Source organism: Periplaneta americana, chromosome 16 (genome assembly GCF_040183065.1).
Source record: "Periplaneta americana isolate PAMFEO1 chromosome 16, P.americana_PAMFEO1_priV1, whole genome shotgun sequence".
Taxonomy (NCBI): Eukaryota; Metazoa; Arthropoda; class Insecta; order Blattodea; family Blattidae; genus Periplaneta; species Periplaneta americana.
In genome coordinates, this window is record NC_091132.1 from 76,074,014 (window position 1) to 76,092,264 (window position 18,251).

The 18,251-nt window shown below is 34.7% G+C and overlaps 1 protein-coding gene across 1 annotated transcript; it reads left to right on the forward strand.

Moving 5' to 3' along the window:
• Positions 1-3,344: 3,344 nt before the first annotated feature.
• LOC138716483 (uncharacterized) lies at positions 3,345-11,678 on the forward strand. The gene is made up of 2 exons (XM_069849617.1): positions 3,345-3,442; positions 9,960-11,678. Exons 1-2 carry the CDS (start codon positions 3,380-3,382, stop codon positions 10,695-10,697), a joined length of 801 nt encoding a protein of 266 aa, XP_069705718.1. The 5' UTR covers positions 3,345-3,379; the 3' UTR covers positions 10,698-11,678.
• The last annotated feature ends 6,573 nt before the right edge of the window (positions 11,679-18,251 follow it).

Genomic DNA, 18,251 nt, shown 5'->3' on the forward strand with positions numbered 1-18,251 from the left:
TAGGTCATACGTGGCCTTTCCTCACGAATTTCCTTTCTGTTGCTGCAGGAGATTTAAATAATGCTCTCCGTTTATGGGTTCCCTCTTGCATGATTATGTCAAAGACTTTTTACTAGCTAGTATAAAGTCTTTGATTATATTGATTAACCCCTTATAATCCCAGAACACTTAACAGTCTTTGCTTTCTTTAGAGGTGGATGGTTATCGTATTTCCATTGTTTCGACTGCTTATTGTAGGTTGTATCGGAGAGACAGCCGTAAGTTTTATGCATGAATACGTCGCTGATAGAACTGCTGTTAAGGTAAACGTCAGCAGTGACAATCAACGATTCTTTCCAGATACGTCGAAAACCCGGCACATCTTCGCTACGCTGGAATTCCTGGAAGTAGCTATCTTGTATGCATTCAGAGTAAATATATCGGTTATTATAATAAAAATCGTGCTCTATTATTTGATACTCGTTGCTTATAGGCTTGCTCTCATTTGCGCTGCATATGCCTCGATATTCTAAAAAAAATTTCAGTTTAACTTGTGTATGTTAATTGTTTGCTCAATTGAGATTATAGCCTGGTTTGTTACGAACCGTTTAACACCACAGTGAACGTTCTACTGCTTTTCATTCTCGAGTTACATTGCTTCGGTTTCCGTGAGACCCGCCAATTCGTGCATTTTTTTTATTTTAGTAGGTTATTTTACGACGCTTTATCAATATCTTAGACTATTTAGCGTCTGAATGAGATGGTGATCGAGTCTCGGAACATTCACAACCAGTCTTTACATCAAGGATGCGACGTAATACAAAATTCTCGTGCGGGTTTTCGGCTTTGCGGGCGCTGTTAGTCTCGCTTTCTCGATCGTTGTTCATCTCTACTACTTAGTAGCTTTTTGTTGGTTGAAGACCAGGCGGATTAAGCATATAGAATAGAAGCTCTTATTAGCATTATGTGGGATGTTTTCTTCGTCATAAACTTAAACAAGGCGACTTGGATATTGGATACAAAGTTTTGAACATGGAATTTCCTTTGGATGCTTATACTGTATTTTAAGATGAGAAATAATGGTGATGCTAAGAGTTGGGACAATTCAAGCCACATTGACTGTGTAATGATCCAGCTCCCGTTCAAGTAATTGGCGTATATTCTACATCAGCGGTGACCAAAAGTCGAACTGCAGTAATTACATGCGACAGACAGCGTATGAAGTGAGAAGAGGGAGGAAAGGTACTTGGCATGAAAACTACAACCAGTGGTGGTTCCTGTACTAACATCTTGATCAATCCCGCGGATAAAAATCTCAAGCTTTGCTGTATCAGTAATGTCACTGCTGTCATCAAGAGCCAGTGAATAATATACGATTTTTTTCTTGCTTTTTTTGTTAACCTTCCTCTTGGATATAATCAGGAATTTTCTAAATTCTTCTCTCGGTGCTTGGTCGAGAAATTCGTAGTTTTTCAAAATTAAAAACTTCTTATGGACAAGTTATTTAAGCTATTTTAATCATTACTCTTTTTAGAAGTTCTGTCCTATTAAAAGGCTTTAGAGCACGAGATATTTCAAACCCCATTAGGTAGCTGACTTCCTTAAATTTATTTATATCATTTTTCTCTTCCTGGCTATGATTTAAGACATGTAAATTCTTGGTTTTTAGCAGTTCGTTGGCACATAATATTGAATCAGTTTTTGTACAATATTATTATTAAATGAATAACTAATAAATAGTTACCTTCATCTAAAGATTAAGCAGATTAAAACTGAGATAAAACTTAATAATTTTATCCTTCTAGGGAGAAGATATAAAAATATCAATATTCATGCACGTACACAAGAATTAAAGAAACACATACTTTGTAGTCAGTAATAATAATAATAATAATAATAATAATAATAATAATAATAATACTTACTTACTGGCTTTAGGAACCCGGGAGTTCATTGCCGCCCTCACATAAGCCCGCCATAGATCCCTATCCTGAGCAAGATCAATCCAGTCTCTATCGTCATATCCCACCTCCCTCAAATTCATTTTAATATTATCCTCCCATCTACGTCTCGGCCTCCCCAAAGGTCTTTTTCCCTTCGGCCTCCCAACTAAAACTCTATATGCATTTCTGGATTCGCCCATACGTGCTACATGCCCTGTCCATCTCAAACGTCTGGATTTAATGTTCCTAATTATGTCAGGTGAAGAATACAATGTGTGCAGTTCTGTGTTGTGTAACTTTCTCCATTCTCCTGTAACTTCATCTTTCTTAGCCCCAAATATTTTTCTAAGCACCTTATTCTCAAATACCCTTAACCTATGTTCCTCTCTCAAAGTGAGAGTCCAAGTTTCACAACCATAAAGAACAACCGGTAATATAACTGTTTTAACTTTCAGATTTTTTGACAGCAGACTGGATGATGAAAGCTTCTCAACCGAATAATAACAGGCATAACCCATATTTATTCTGTGTTTAATATCCTCCCGAGTATCATTTATATTAATAATAATAATAATAATAATAATAATAAATAATAATAATGATGATGATAATAACACATTATTCAGCGTGGCAACTAATGTTTCCATATATACTCCTAATTGAACCGTTGAGCAAAGTAAACATATTACATTTTGTCCGACAGAACAACAAAAAAGTTCTCCTCATTCTTCACGAAACCACGTCTTACTGCTTGTAGAGACAGAGTTTGTAGAGCGATATGATACCGCCACTGCTTGCCTCCAGTACGTGAATGAAACACACAGCAATGTACAGGAAACTCCTTGTACCCGTTTGAATGTCTGTGATTACACGATGTAATCAGGACACCCGCTTTGGTCACCGCTTGTCTACATGTTAATGCCTTAGCAACAAAACGAGATATATGCGATTTTTGGATCATTATGCGTCACAGATGAACGGACATACAGACAGAGAAACGTCATGATCAAAACCACATGTTCTATAGCATCACAATACTTCGTCTTCATATTTCGTGTAATGAAAATGTAAAAAGAATGAGACAGTAATAAAATTAGGCTACACACTTTCATTTTTAGATGCGATTATTGCACAATAATATTCAAGGCAAGCACAAACTGAACTGGATATTTCTGGGACTTGTTTGCAATGGGAGGTGTGTAAGATTTTATAACATTGTAGACTGTATATCATTGTTTTATGTTCTTCGCTTAAAGAATATAATTATTATATTACTTTACTGGCGGGAATGCGTAGAATTCCTTCACTTCCTCTGATTTGCAAATCTCACATCAAACAACATTTTACAAGCGTTAATACTGAGATAATGTCTTTGACAATTATGTCAAAACATCACGTGGTACGGAAGATGATATATAGTATCGTTCCTCCTGCCGTGAAACCAAGTTCTTGAAGAGATGGCGTCGATGTGGACTCGTGCTCTCAGCCTGGTATTAGTTACCATTGCCATCACTATAGCGGTAATTTTTAGTTTTATCTCTTTATCTTCAGGCTCAAAGTTAATAATAAGTTAATAAGTTTTTATTTACGACACAAGTGTTAAAATTACATTTTTTAGTTTTTATTTTAGTTTATTACTAGTAAAATAACTTGTACAATTATAAACAGAAATTGTCTCTGAAGGAGTAAAAACTCGTGCTCAGGGAGCTGTCCACACATATTTATCACACAACAATGAGAACGTAATTATGGAAAACAAAGTGGGTTTAAAACTTAGGTGTAAATTATCTCAAAAATACAATATTTAAATTTTTACAATTTAACTTATACATGCTTTTATTAACACCCAAAATCAGACAGAACTAGTTTCAACTAAATGAATTTAAAAACCATGTTGAAGCCGATAAGTAGTTATATTAAATTGGATTAAACAAAGTCCGTCTATGCTTATCTTTGAAACAAAATAACTAAAAGTTATTTGTACATATTATTTAATAAGTTTAAACGTTTTCGACTCCACAGAGTCATCATCAGCAGTTATGCCGTAGACTACATAGAAGTTTAAATGTGCATTTATGTGATTTACTGTAGTATATAACACTAGTAAGACTAAACAAGTTACAAACATTAGTTATAAAATACCATTATAAAATCTTATGTGATTAAACATTTAAAATATAAAAATCAATAAAATGCTTGCATGAGCTTTACACCAGTATAAAGTTAAAACGAAGATCGAACTACAACTTGTCACAAACAATTTAAAAGCTAAGCAGCACCAAAATGGACATTGTTATGGATGTCTCTAAAAGAATTAGCTTCTTTTTTAGTCTCTGCTCTCTAGCTATAAAGATTCTACCTTCGTACATGAAGGGCGAATGTCCATATTTGAATATTGTTTGATAATTTTATTTACACTTAAAGACTTTGATTTCACATTACTGTTGGTACTTTGTGCTCATATGAATTCAGAAGGATTAGAAGTAGCCTACATAAACAAAAAATTAAATGTAACGGAAACGATATCTTAATGATAAAACAAATGTCCTGCAGGTAATAGCGCATATATTAATTTATATATAATTTTTGCATTTCGGCCAAGTTGCATAATAAGATCTTATTCAATGAAATAATACAAATAATTTATATAAGGATAAAATCCAAAGAATGCAAAAATATTACAATAAAAAATTAATATCTTGATGATAGCAAACTACGGGTATGATAGATTTAGTAAATAAGTTTATTATCTATAATTTTTCCTCCGAAGGAAGCAAGTGACATTCTTAAAATATTTATCATATTATAATAAATTGGATTTTTTTATTAACTTTATTAGTACTATTTCGAAGAACAGTAAAATGGCTAAACAATTCTTTTCACACTGAGTTTCACACATTATTTATGGCAAATTAGTACTCAATAAACAAGTGAAATCTGAAAGTCATTTTTCTGCAATAATGAACAACTACACTCACCTGCAAAAAAACCGGGCCACCTAAAGTTTCTCAATTTTTTATGAGGTGAGAATCAGAAAATCCTTTATAAAATTAAGAAAACATTGCTTCCCAGAAAAAAAAATTATTCATTCTCGTTTGCGCTATTACTTTCAACGCCAAACAATGGATATAATTAAAATGTGTAAAAACTTACAAATTATATTAATTTTCTTCCAAAATGTTCAACTGATTTTGTGGCCACCCAGATGTTGGTAATAGCGGATATTGTCTCCCCGTGACTGTATGACTGTTACCATTCGCCGATTCAACCCTTCGAACAGATTCTGGATGTTAGTCTGGTCGATTCTATTCCATTCTTTACTTAGAAAATTTCGGAGCCGCTGTAAGTTGCTGTGAGGAGTTAGACGACTTCTAACTCGCTTCCCTAGCATTCCCCACACATGTTCAATAGGGTTTATATCAGGACTTCTTGCTGGCCATGTCATCCTATTCAATCCAACGTCGTGAAGGAACTCATCCACGATTCTTGTAGCATTGAGGGCAAGCATTGTCATGCATTAATAGGAACTTTCCACCAATAAGTGGGCCTGTCTAAAAAGTATCCGACCTTTAATTTTCCCGCGCAAAGTAGTGATTCTAAGGCGGCGCCACTGTGCATGGTGGAAGGAGAAACCGTAATGCGCATGCTTGAATTTTTTCACCGCATTCGCTTGTGCCAGTCACTGGCTGGTGGTCGCCAAGTAAGGTGCTGTTCTAAGTGTTTGTCGGATTTAGTTTTCTCGCAAGATGACTGAACGAATTGAGCAAAGATACTGCATCAAATTTTGTCAAAAGCTTGGTGATTCTCAAAGTCAAACAATTCGTAAGATTCAGCAGGTGTTTGGGGAAGATGCGATGGGTGTAACACAAATTAAGGAGTGGTTCAACCGATTCAAAGATGGCCGCACATCAGTGGAGCGTGAGCAGCGTTGTGGCAGGCCCCAAACTGCTCGGAGTGCAGCTGTTGTTGAGAGGGTGCGAAATTTGGTGATGGCAGATCGTCGTTTGACCGTGTTGGAGATTGCCGAAGAGGTTGGAGTGAGTAAAGATTCTGCACATGCAATTTTGCGTGATGATTTGAACATGAACCGAGTGGCTGCGAAATTCGTGCCCAAGTTGTTGTCCCCGGAACAAAAAGACCTCCGTCGTGACGTTGCACAGGACCTTCTGGACACCGCCAACACTGATCCTGGGTTTCTGGAGATGAGTCATGGGTGTACGGGTACGACCCAGAAACAAAAAGACAGTCGTCGCAATGGAATCATCCTGAGTCTCCAAGGCCGAAGAAAACGTGGCAGGTGCGAAGCAAAATCAAGGTGATGCTGACTGTTTTCTTTGATGTCCGTGGAATTGTGCATCACGAATACGCACCGGAAGGACGAACGGTGACAAAGGAGTACTATCACGATGTTCTCCGGCGACTCCGTGATGCAGTTCGGCGCAAAAGACCAGACATGTGGACGGCGAACAACTGGCACTTGCATCACGACAACGCCCCCGCACATTCATCCCAATTGATCCACACTTTCTTGGCCAAACATGGAATTACAACCGTTCGCCAACCTCCCTACTCTCCAGACCTGGCTCCTTGCGACTTCTGGTTGTTTCCAAAATTGAAGACACCACTGAAAGGATCCCGTTTTGAGAGTAGAGAAGAGATAATGCGGAACGCGACGACGGAGCTGAACACCATTCCAAAAGACTTCCAGAGGTGTTTCCGGCAGTGGAAGGATCGGTGGGCTAAGTGTGTGCAAGCAAAAGGGGCCTACTTTGAAGGGGATTAGGGTCCCAACCCCGTCAGGTATTTGAAATATTTTTTTCTGGCTAAAGGTCGGATACTTTTTAGACAGGCTATATGGTACCACATGTTAAATTAGACCTTCTTCGATATATCTTGGAGCAGTCATTAATGAAATCAAGTTCTGCGTGAGCTTCATACGAAATGCCACCCCATACCATTACTGATCCACCTTGGAAACTGACACGTGAACTGAAGGTACGTGAAGAAAAACGTTTTCATTCTCTTCTCCACACTCTTTCACGTCCATCTGTAAACTAAATCTCGATTCATCTGTGAAGAGCACTCGTCGCCACTCCACCAGGTTCCAATTAGCATGATTGTGAGCAAAGCGTAATCGTTCAACATGATGTTGCTGGAGCAATTCTGGGCATTTAGCTGGTCTTCTGGAATCAGCCCACATTTATCCAGACGTCCTCTTACAGTTCTCTCACTCACGTTAACTTGTCTTATTTTCTGGAAGGCTCTTCTGGTCTCAATAGCTGTGGAATGGCGATTTCTTAATGTGTTTAGGACAATCAAATGGTCGTCATGAGCCGAAGTTACTCGTTTTCTCTCCCTGAACCGGGTCTCCTGGAATAACCTCCTGTCTCTCTAAAGCGATGGTACACATGATGTACGGTCGATCGAGGAATCCCAAGAACTGCAGCCACATAACGCTGGCTATTCCCACCTTCTATCAATGCAACCACTTTTGCTGAATCGGTAGGACTTAGTGACATTAGTATACAATGAAGTACTCAAATACTGCCTCAAAAGAGCTTACCAGTCTGTAGACATCTTCAGCTTAGCTCGAAATGAGTCCGAGAAGTTTACACACAATATTACAAGAAGAACGAATCTTCTTTTCAGATCATTGTTGGCTATTAAGTATTCAGTATTACAGTGTTACATATCACAAAATAAATTAATACCTAAATGAACCTCAACACACCTACAATTATTTTTAAAATCCTACAATTTTCAAAAATTTTAAAGAAAATGTACTTGGCCCGGTTTTTTTGCAAGTGAGTGTATATTGAAGAACAAAAGTACGGTATCAAAATTAACTGACACATTCTTAGCAAAATATTATGCAAATAAATTCACAGATAATGTTTAATTATCGTACTGAGAACTACATTCATTAGGCTTATTTCGATCCTTCGAATCTCCACTTCTCTTGTAATTCTGAAATTGAAAATATATCTCACTTTTTCGAGACGCATTTGGGATCTTCAATTTGTTTTATTATGTTTTCCTTTCTATAGAATAAAATGTCTTCCATTTCTCGCCAGCTCAGTAATTGCCGCTTCTTACTATACATGGAACAACAGCTCCATTGTTCTTCACTTCCAAAACTTTCCCTGGCCACAATTCCTCCCCATAAGTAACTACCATATAACTATGTGCCTTTAGCATTAATTTAACAGATTTCGTCTTCTTTTCCATATCTGACTCACTGTCTGTAAATATGGAAAGAACACCGCAAACATCATAAACTGTATCCAATTCAATTTCATCACTCTCCTAGTCACTTACAGGAACGGTTATTTTCCTTTTACCCTGAAGTTTTCTTTTTACCGGACCATCATTCGTGCTAGTACCATTGATGCTGGAACAGCCTGTTTCTTTGTTTACTTGACTATAATGTTAAATGGTGTTTTAGAATATACTGAGATACCGTATTTGCAGAAGTAAATGATCACTTTGATCACATTTTATTGAAACAAATATTTCAAAATGAAATACAACTGTGGTCCACGAAAAATTGTGGTACATAGTTGAGGACTGACTTCTAGCCTTGAGGTTAAACATTTTTCACGCAGAGTCCTTAAGCTCTGCCAGTCTAATTATTACGTGAAAGTAAACACTATATAGCCAGGTTTAATTGTACAAAGAATCATATATCTATAACGTACCAGTTCTACAGAGGAGAGCTTAATAAAACAGACAATCACAAAATGAATGATTTCGTGTCTTCACACATTCAATAGAACGATGCACACTGACCTTGTTAAGCATCCATATCATTGCCACGTGTAATGGTAGATAGAAGCATCTATGGGGAACATAATTCCATTACAGTGGCGCCTTAAATGGCAAACACAGAACTCTTGGGGGACTAAGTAGTACATAATGCGTTTTGGACCATAGTTGGGAGCCTGGACCATAGTTATGGGAAATTACGGTATCAGAGATTGTTTAATACTAAGATTTATTGAAAATCATATGTCAAGTGACGTTGATTACTGGGATCCGGATAATTGAAGTGGAATGCAACTGTTTTAATAAAAATTAAACTGAATCAACAAAGCCTTCTTGATTAGTAATCTTCCACAGAGTTCAATGAAGATTCCATAGTTGGCACAACTGATAACAAGAAAACAGCTAAACATAACACACTACTGCCATCTAGTGTAATATTTGTAATGTAGAGATGGTACAATAATACATTTGAAGACAGTTGTATTTTCGTAAGTCAATTAATATTTTATTGTATTGGATACTTAGTTACTACTAATCTTTATATACTTGCTTCTAATCGTGTAACAGTCAATTAAATCCCACTCGAGTTGTGATTTTCTCTAGATAAATCAAAACCTCTAGTGAAATTACTGTTGATAACTTCATTTTAACCCTTATTTTCTACAGTTTTAGTAATTGGCGCTTGGTCCATTAAGGTTCTGAACCCTTCAATTGTGACATTTGCTTCAAGATAAGCAAAAGTCTTACATTGTTTAATAAAATTCTAGTTAGAACAGTGATACCAATAAAAATTTTCACTGTCTATTGGATGATTGAACGCATTATAATTTTGACTTGTAACGTTTATATTTGACCTACATTAACAGAAAAAAAACGAAAAGAATTTTGTGGAACGGAAATTACTGTAACGTCATTAGACTTCGGTTGCAATGGAAATTCTTATATCACGTCCAGTAAACTTAACGAGTCCATCTATACAGAAAAAAAGAAAAAGAAAAAGAAAAAATATATATATATATATATATATATATATATATATATATATATATAGACCTACTTGGAAGAGTTCATTGTAATCTACGGGGGAGGGGGATGTTTGCATATTCATAGTGTTCTGCCCAAGGGCAGATCTTTTACTGCAAATCCAGAATTCTTAAATCTTTTCTATTTTCCGCCTTCCTCTCAGTCTTTGACCATCATAGCAATCTAAAAGTTCTTTCTCCGTTCTCTTTTAAGTTAAATTGAATTATCAGTAATTGCATGCTTGTTCAGAATACTACGAGTTTGGACCTGGTGTCGTTGCCGAGAGGACTACAGCTCTCCAGATCTGGCGAGTTTGAGGGAAATTGCACTCCGACCGGCAACGCTTGCAAGAACTGCACGGCGGCGCCATTGTGTTTGCAAGTGGGCGGCGACTACATGCACTTCGGATCCTACAGCTGTGCGCAGGAGAACGCTAGCACGCCCTATTGCGTAGCCGGGAAGTGTAGTTCTGTGCCTTCCAAGGAGTGCGCCGTTCCACCGGTGTCCAACTTTCGCTGCACAGGTGAAGGGTACTTCCCCGATCCCGACGACTGCACCTTGTTTCATATTTGCGTCAAAGGGACGGCGTATCAGTTCAGCTGCAATAGCCAGAATGTCTACAGTCACAGCAGGGCGGGCTGTGTGCGACGCAGGCTGTCCAGTGACTGTGCCGTCATGCGCTGCACGTACAAGTCGTTGAATGAGTACGTCGTGTACTCCAAGGACGCTTCTTTGTACGGCATGTGTTTGAAGGGGTTTCCTACCCTCGTCTTCCGCTGTCCCAAGGGAGAACAGTTCGATAGCTCGGCAAAAGAGTGTCGCTTCAAATGCTCGGCAGAAGGACTCTTCCCAGCAGCCAACAGCAACTCCAAGTACTATGAATGCATCTACATCAGCGTAGGCAATTACGAGCTCATCCGCCGGGAATGCCCATCTAAAATTACGCACTTCGATCCCGTAGCCAAACGTTGCGTACCCAATGTATAAAAGTAAATAAGGCTTGTCACTACCACTACTTTATCGATACGTATTCACTTATTCCATTTTGTCTTGACGATTAGTTTTGTTTTGTATACAGTCAATTGAGGTGACTTGCTATTGAGTAATTTTGCACTGGTGATGCTTACAGAGTAAAACCTCGTTAATTCGGACCCCGATAAGCCGGACTTCGTTTAATCCGGACAGGCAAAAAAACAACGAGTTTGAAAAAATTAAAGAACCTTGTTTTAAGACTTATTTTTATACATTGGAACTATGGAATTACAATAATACAATATTACACCTATAGTATTAAAAATAAAGAAAATCCATCAAGTTTGCATCAAAGTAATCAAACTATACAAACAAATATTATTATCGATTACACAAACAAAAGTTTAAAGTGCATATAAGTAAGAGGCGAAACGAGAATGCAACGTGTTTTGTTACTATAAACGGAGTTATAATGCACTTCTACTGTACTTTTAGGTTATTTCAGTTAATCCAAATTTCGTTAAACTGGTCAACTTATTACCCCAATTAGTCCGGATTAACGAGGTTTTACTGTAATATGAAACAGTAAATCAATTCATCGCGATAATGTGAAACATTTCCCATAGGATTTTATAACTAGTAAGCCCTATTACATAATTATTCATTGATGAATATTGTACAAAGAAATTAATTGTTAGAGGTTTTTCTGATTAAATCTGTAAAATATAAGGTAAATGTTGTTGTACTGAAAAAATAAATGTAATCGATGTTTTATCTGAAAATTTGTTAGAGAAAAACATTTTAGCATGTCATTTTAATATAGGCCTACTCGTATGTACAGTACTTTCATATAAACTGGTTTGTTTGTATATTAATCAATACATATCTACTTTCATGAGATTCTGTAACAGACTAGTTTCTATCATAAAGTTAGTGTATGTGCTATTATTATTTTCATTTCTGTGATTGAAATAATAAACGGAATTATAAATATAACTACTGGACTATTTTTTTAAGTTAATGCAGATAGTATTCGATCATGACTGTGCAGTAACATTTGTCTGTTACTATAAGGATTGTAATGATTTGATTAAAGTTGGAATTTGTTTAAGTCTCGTAACAGAATTCAAATGGAATTAATGCTGCAGAAGTTAATTTCATCCCGTACTGTACCACACCCCATCCCAACCCATCCCATCCCATCCCATCCCATCCCATCCCATCCCATCCCATCCCATCCCATCCCATCCCATCCCATCCCATCCCATCCCATCCCATCCCATCCCATCAATAATCTAATGTCTTTCCACGTTTAATGCATAAATAAATAAATAAATAAATAAATAAATAAATAAATAAATAAATAAATAAATAAATAAATAAATAAATAAATAAATAAATAAATAAATACATACATACATACGTACATGAATGAATGACTAAAAATAAATGAATGAATAAAATGAATAAATAAATAGTTAAATGAATGAATAAATAAATAAATAAATAGATAAATAAATAACTAACTAAATAAATAAGCAAATAAGTATATAAATAAATAAATGGATGATTGAATGGATATATGAATGGATAAATGAATTGATAAATAAGTGAATAGATAAATGAATAGATACATAAGTGAATAAATGAATAAATAAGTAAATAAATAAGTAACTAAATCTATACTAATAATAAATCTGTAGCCGAAATTTTTCTGGTAATTTTCGATTTTCCAAAAATAATTGGTCCTAACATGTATAATTAACCACCCTGAAACCGAAAATCGCTTTTTTGAAATTTTTGTTTGTATGTCTGTCTGTCTGTCTGTCTGTCTGTCTGTAATTAAATAAATGAATAAATGGATAAATAGGTAAATAAATGAATAAATAAATAGATCAATAAATAAATAGATAAATAAGTAAATACATGAATGGATGAATGAATGCATAAATAAATGAATAGATCAATAAATAAATGAATACATAAAGGAATAAATAAATGAATAAATAAGTAAATAAATAACTAAATAAATAAGTAAATGAATGAATGAATAAATAAGTAAATAAATAAAAAATAAATCCATCTACTGATACTAGTGGTATGAGAAGCAGGTGGCTTTGATTAAGTTAATTGCAGAAGACATGTATGTTTGTTACTTTTTCACGCGATAATGGCTGAACGGATTCCGATGAAAATTGGTATATAAATTAAGTTCGTTGTAACTTAGAGTTTAGGCTATATGGAATTCAAAATGCATTATTTGAAAGGGGGGTTATAAGGGGGCTTGAATTAAATAAATCGAAATATCTCGCTTATTATTGATTTTTGTGAAAAATGTTACATAACAAAAGTGTCTTTAAAAATAATTTGCGATAAGTTTTATTCCTTGAAAAAGTTTGATAGGACTGATATTTAATGAGATAAATGAGTTTTAAAATTAAAATGACTGCCATCTAAGGCCGTGTAATGAATTAAAAAAAATGACTTCGTCTATAAGGGGCCTTGGACAGCAACAATCGAAAGCTATGAAAGATGGCCTACAGAGAATGTTTCTGTGTTTGTATGAAGTAATATCGGAAGCTAAATTAATCGATTTGTATAATTAATTATTATTTCACCATTGGAAAGTGTAGTTTCTCTAGATGGACATAATGCTATAATGTTATTACAGTAACTTCTGATATAATATAATATAATTTATAATGTAATATAATATTATATAATATAGTTATTTGAAGGGTTCAGAACCATAGTGGGCCAAGCGCCATTTACTGAATACGTGGAAAACAAGGGTTAAAATGAAGTTATTACCATAATTAAATGGAAACATATAACAAGTTAAATAAAGTATACACATTAAATCTAAATGATGTCAATGTTCATTAAATTATGGTTGTATATAATAAAAATTAAGAAACATGTTAAAGGAATTGTCATTGCAGCAAATGAGTGGTCTCTGGACAAAAATGATCGCATTTTAATTATTTGGTTGCAATTTAAATTAAGTAACATATTAAACGATTTATTCTTCTATCAAACACGAATGTTCACTGGATCAAATGTTCTATTTTAATTATGTAATTATTTTATATTTATTTCTAACGGGTGCAGCGGAGCGCACGGGTACGGCTAGTAAATAAATAAATAAATAATTAAATAAATGAATCAATGGATAAATAGGTAAATAAATTAATAAATAAATAGATAAATTAATAAATAAATAGATAAATAAGTAAATACATGAATGGATGAATGAATGGATATATAAATGAATAGATCAATAAATAAATGAATACATAAAGGAATACATAAATGAATAAATAAGTAAATAAATAAATAAATAAATAAATAAATAAATAAATAAATAAATAAATAAATAAATAAATAAATAAATAAATAAATGAGTAAATGAATGAATGAATAAATAAGTAAATAAATAAAAAATAAATGTATGAGTGCATGAATGAATAAAAAATGCACTTATCCATCTACTGATCCTAGTGGTATGAGAAGCAGGTGGCTTTGATTAAGTTAATTGCAGAAGACATAAGTATTTAATGAACTACAGGATGTCGATTAAAACTTTAGAATTTTAGTGATATGAAAAATAATCTACATATATAAGATCATGCAGCAATGTGTATTTCATCATTATAGCCGTTATCATAATCGTAATAATCACCATCATCAACCTCTTCATCTTCAACTTCTGATGACAATTCGCTAACATATTAGATGTTACATAGAAAATACAGATAGAAATCTAAGTTGTTGATTAGTCATTACTAACGTAACACATCAGTTTTGATGTGAGAGAGAAACGAGGAAGTAGTTTAAAGAAGCCTATGTTTTTTTTTTTTTTAGTTTGAGCGATGATCCATTTGGATTTTTGTAAGCCGCTGGACTCCTAACACATTTTTCCCAGTTCCACTACTTCCGAAAGTTATAAATTATCTTCTACAATTTTTAATGATTTTCGTAACAATGCTAAAATCTAATTTACATTTTCTTGACTCCAGACTTGACCTTTGCAGACTCCCAGGTCTGTAGAAATTATTCTTCCGCCAATGCAAGAATGGGTCTTGACATTCCTGTTCCGAGATTGGAATTATTATCCCCACCTGGACGTATGTCGTCTTCGTTGAGGTCAATGTGTTCCACATGGGCTCGCATTCAGGAAGTCCGTGGTTCGATTCCCGGACCAACCAACCTGACTGTGAATTTTCGTGGTTTTCCACAGTTACTTTTGGAAAATGTCGGGTTGGAATTTTCATTGCAACGATCCACTTTCCTTCCCCTCTCGTGTAGAAAAAGAATTTAGATTTCATATAATTCATCTTTCTCATCTCATTCAATAGCCATATTCAGGTCAAGATACATGTCTTCATCCGCTTACGGGAGGGGGCGTCCTTTCCGCAATCGTTCCTGGGTTCCCAGCCTTCCGCAGTATCTCTGCCAGGATTCATTCCTTAAGAGCACTTCCAACGGCGCTTCGACACCTTGAGAGGGCCCTTGGAATGGATCCTGTGCTGTTTGGTCACCTTGGCGGTATGAACTTAGGATGAGGAGACAGGGGGCTCCCATTGGGTGAGCGGGTGAGGGCTCACATGCAGCCGGTGGGCTGGTACACCTCACCCTCATTTATCACATAAATTCGGGGTGCACAATAGACCTCAGTATGGCCGACATTCAAAGGGTCGTTCCTAACCCATCCCTAGCCACCATTACCTAACCTAAACTAACCTGAGGTCAAAGTAAAAAAAATCGACATCTTTAAGTATATCTTTAAGTAGAACTACGTGTGTATCTGAACACATAATAAGGATACTAGGAGAACAAAGTGTAACAAGAAACATAAAGGGAATAGACTTACAATGAGAACAAGGAGAATACAAAGGAAGGAAACAAGGGAGATGCAGTGCGAATACATGGAAGACAATAAATCAACAATGAGAATAAGGGGAATGTAAGGAAAGTTATTAACAAGATACCGCTTAAAAGACAAATTAATCCTAAGATTTCGAATTTTAAAAACCTTGACTGTTATGAAATTTACCATCATATAAAAATACAACTTCCTGTCCTTATATTTCCTCGTTATCTTTGTACTCCCTCGTTCTTCTTGTGTTCCTCTTCTTCTCCTTGCCTTCCCCTTCTTCTTATATTCCCCTTATTCTCCTTCTATGTCCCTTCTTCTTGTATTATCCTTGTTATATAAAATTTCTAGATACCTGTAAGACAGCAAGGGTCTATGAGTCTGGAGTAAAAATTTAAATCAGATTTTATTATTGTTATTAAAAATTTTAGAAGATACACCGAGTGAAGCTTTATATGAGTTGGCTTGTCGGATGAATAAATAATGTCCGTTGTCAAAGAATATTGATACAATTAAAAAAGTAATTGTAGTTTGTAAATTGACGTAATACTGACGACATCCGACCACATATCTGAAAATCTGGATTCAAGTCCCAGTAGAGAAATTCTTCTTACCAAAGGAAATTAGAGTGTTACCTTTGTTTTGTGTTAGTCCTATCTTATAAAAAAATGTGTCAATAATGACTAGGTATTCAAGGAGTTACTCTTTTAGGCATATTATGTTGGTTTAACTGTTCACAAGAATAAAAATGGAACAGAACAAAATGTCCAATCCTTGAAATATATAATAGATAATTACGATATTGATAATGATGATGATATTTGTGACTACGGTAATTATATTTTAAGGATTTATGAAAGAATAAATTCTCAATAGGATGAAGTAGCAGGGACGGTAAAGACATGAACAAGGATGTCATGGACGTGTAGACTACTTGAATAATATTGCAGAGAGTAAGTAAAACTCTTTAAATTATAAACAATAAAATAATTTTATTATATTTTACATATACTTAGAACATAGCATAAGGAACATATATTATGTAATATGTAACAGATAAATTAAACTAAGTTAAATAAATTATATACATAAATATGTTTTAATACGTTTAAAAGTTGTTTAGTATGTTTGTCCATATTTGCAAAATTCGTCTGTTACTTCCTCTGTCCTAAAGTATGTAGTCATGTAACTTAGAGATGAAGTTATAGTCGAAAAGTTTACTGTCAGTTTCAATTACTTTTACTGTCTAGCATAATTTAGCGTAATTTACTTTTCTGGTTTTATGACAGGGCTCTTAACTTGCCGTTATTCGCCCCGATTCTATGAGCGGTTCATAGATGTCGCTAGTGCCGAGAAGTGTAGACCACTTAGTTCGTCAGAGACTATCCAGTGTGCGCCACAGGCGGTGGGACAACATTTTGCGCGTAATTTAGTTTAGCACTTAAAAATGTATGTATGAACACGAAAAAAAATACTTTTGGACACATACATTTAATAATTCGCAATCGAACGGTGAAAAATTAAGCTTTTGCACGATGTAAGGGGATGAAAATAAAGAACAAGAATTAAATTATATATTACTTTTTGGACTATTTCTTCAGTAAGAAATATCAGTATCCTCCATTTCAAAGTAAATTGTTCATTGTGTAGGCTATTTCTGTCTGTCCTTCGATGTAATCAACCAAAATGATTATAGGTATGTGAAATGTAATTAGATCAATTTTCAAAGCTATATTACCGTATAAGTAGAGAAACAACGATGATTAACCGTAATTTGCTATGAATTTAAAGTTGCTTACTGATATTAGTACACGACTTCATGATATCTAATATCTTTACCTTTTATCTTCTGTTGATGTTAGTAAATCTTTCTTATACTCAAGATTTTCCTATGCCCGTTTTCGTTTTGCTTTATGACTTTGCTTGGGATATATGTTGTTTTCCAAGCTAGACATACTTCATTTTGTATGTTTTATGCTCACATTGCATAAAAGGGCTAGAAATATCGTTTTTTGTCAAAACATAAATGGAAGTAAAATTTTAATAGCCTACATGTATTTTGTTATATTTCTTTGTATTTTGTAACCTTAGGAATTAACATGTCGAGTTGCAGATGATAACTTCATACATTTTCTAAGCTAGCATAAATATGAAAGAAGTTTCTCGAATCTTTGTTTTATGTTTTGAGTATTATTTACAATTTTTAAGAACTGTTTTCGTGTGTGACTACGCTGCCACAATCTCTAGGCAGTGGTAGCATTGTAGCTTTCATTTACGATGAATTAAAGACTTTATCCGAGCAGAAATGTAAAATAGAAGACGACGCGGACATGTTACAGACACTAGAAAAAGGAAAAAAAAAAAAACAATTCTTTAGTCATTATGTTGTAGTAGTTAGTCTTGTTCATTTTGCGTCTTCGTCAGTCTCATACAGTTATTCTTTTTGGTTTATCCTAAGTACAAATAACTAGGCTTTCCTCCGCAGATTTCTATAAACGTTTTGGAACATTCTAGTACCAATTCTCATACGCTTTATGCTTGCGAAGGTTGATGTTAGTTGAACTGATTTTAGTTTATACAAATCACACACATTTTATAGAAATAATTGCGTGTTGAAATCACGTTGTGATCATTAATATTTATGAACGAAAGGCTAGAGAAATGGCAACATTCCACGTATGGCATGTATCAAT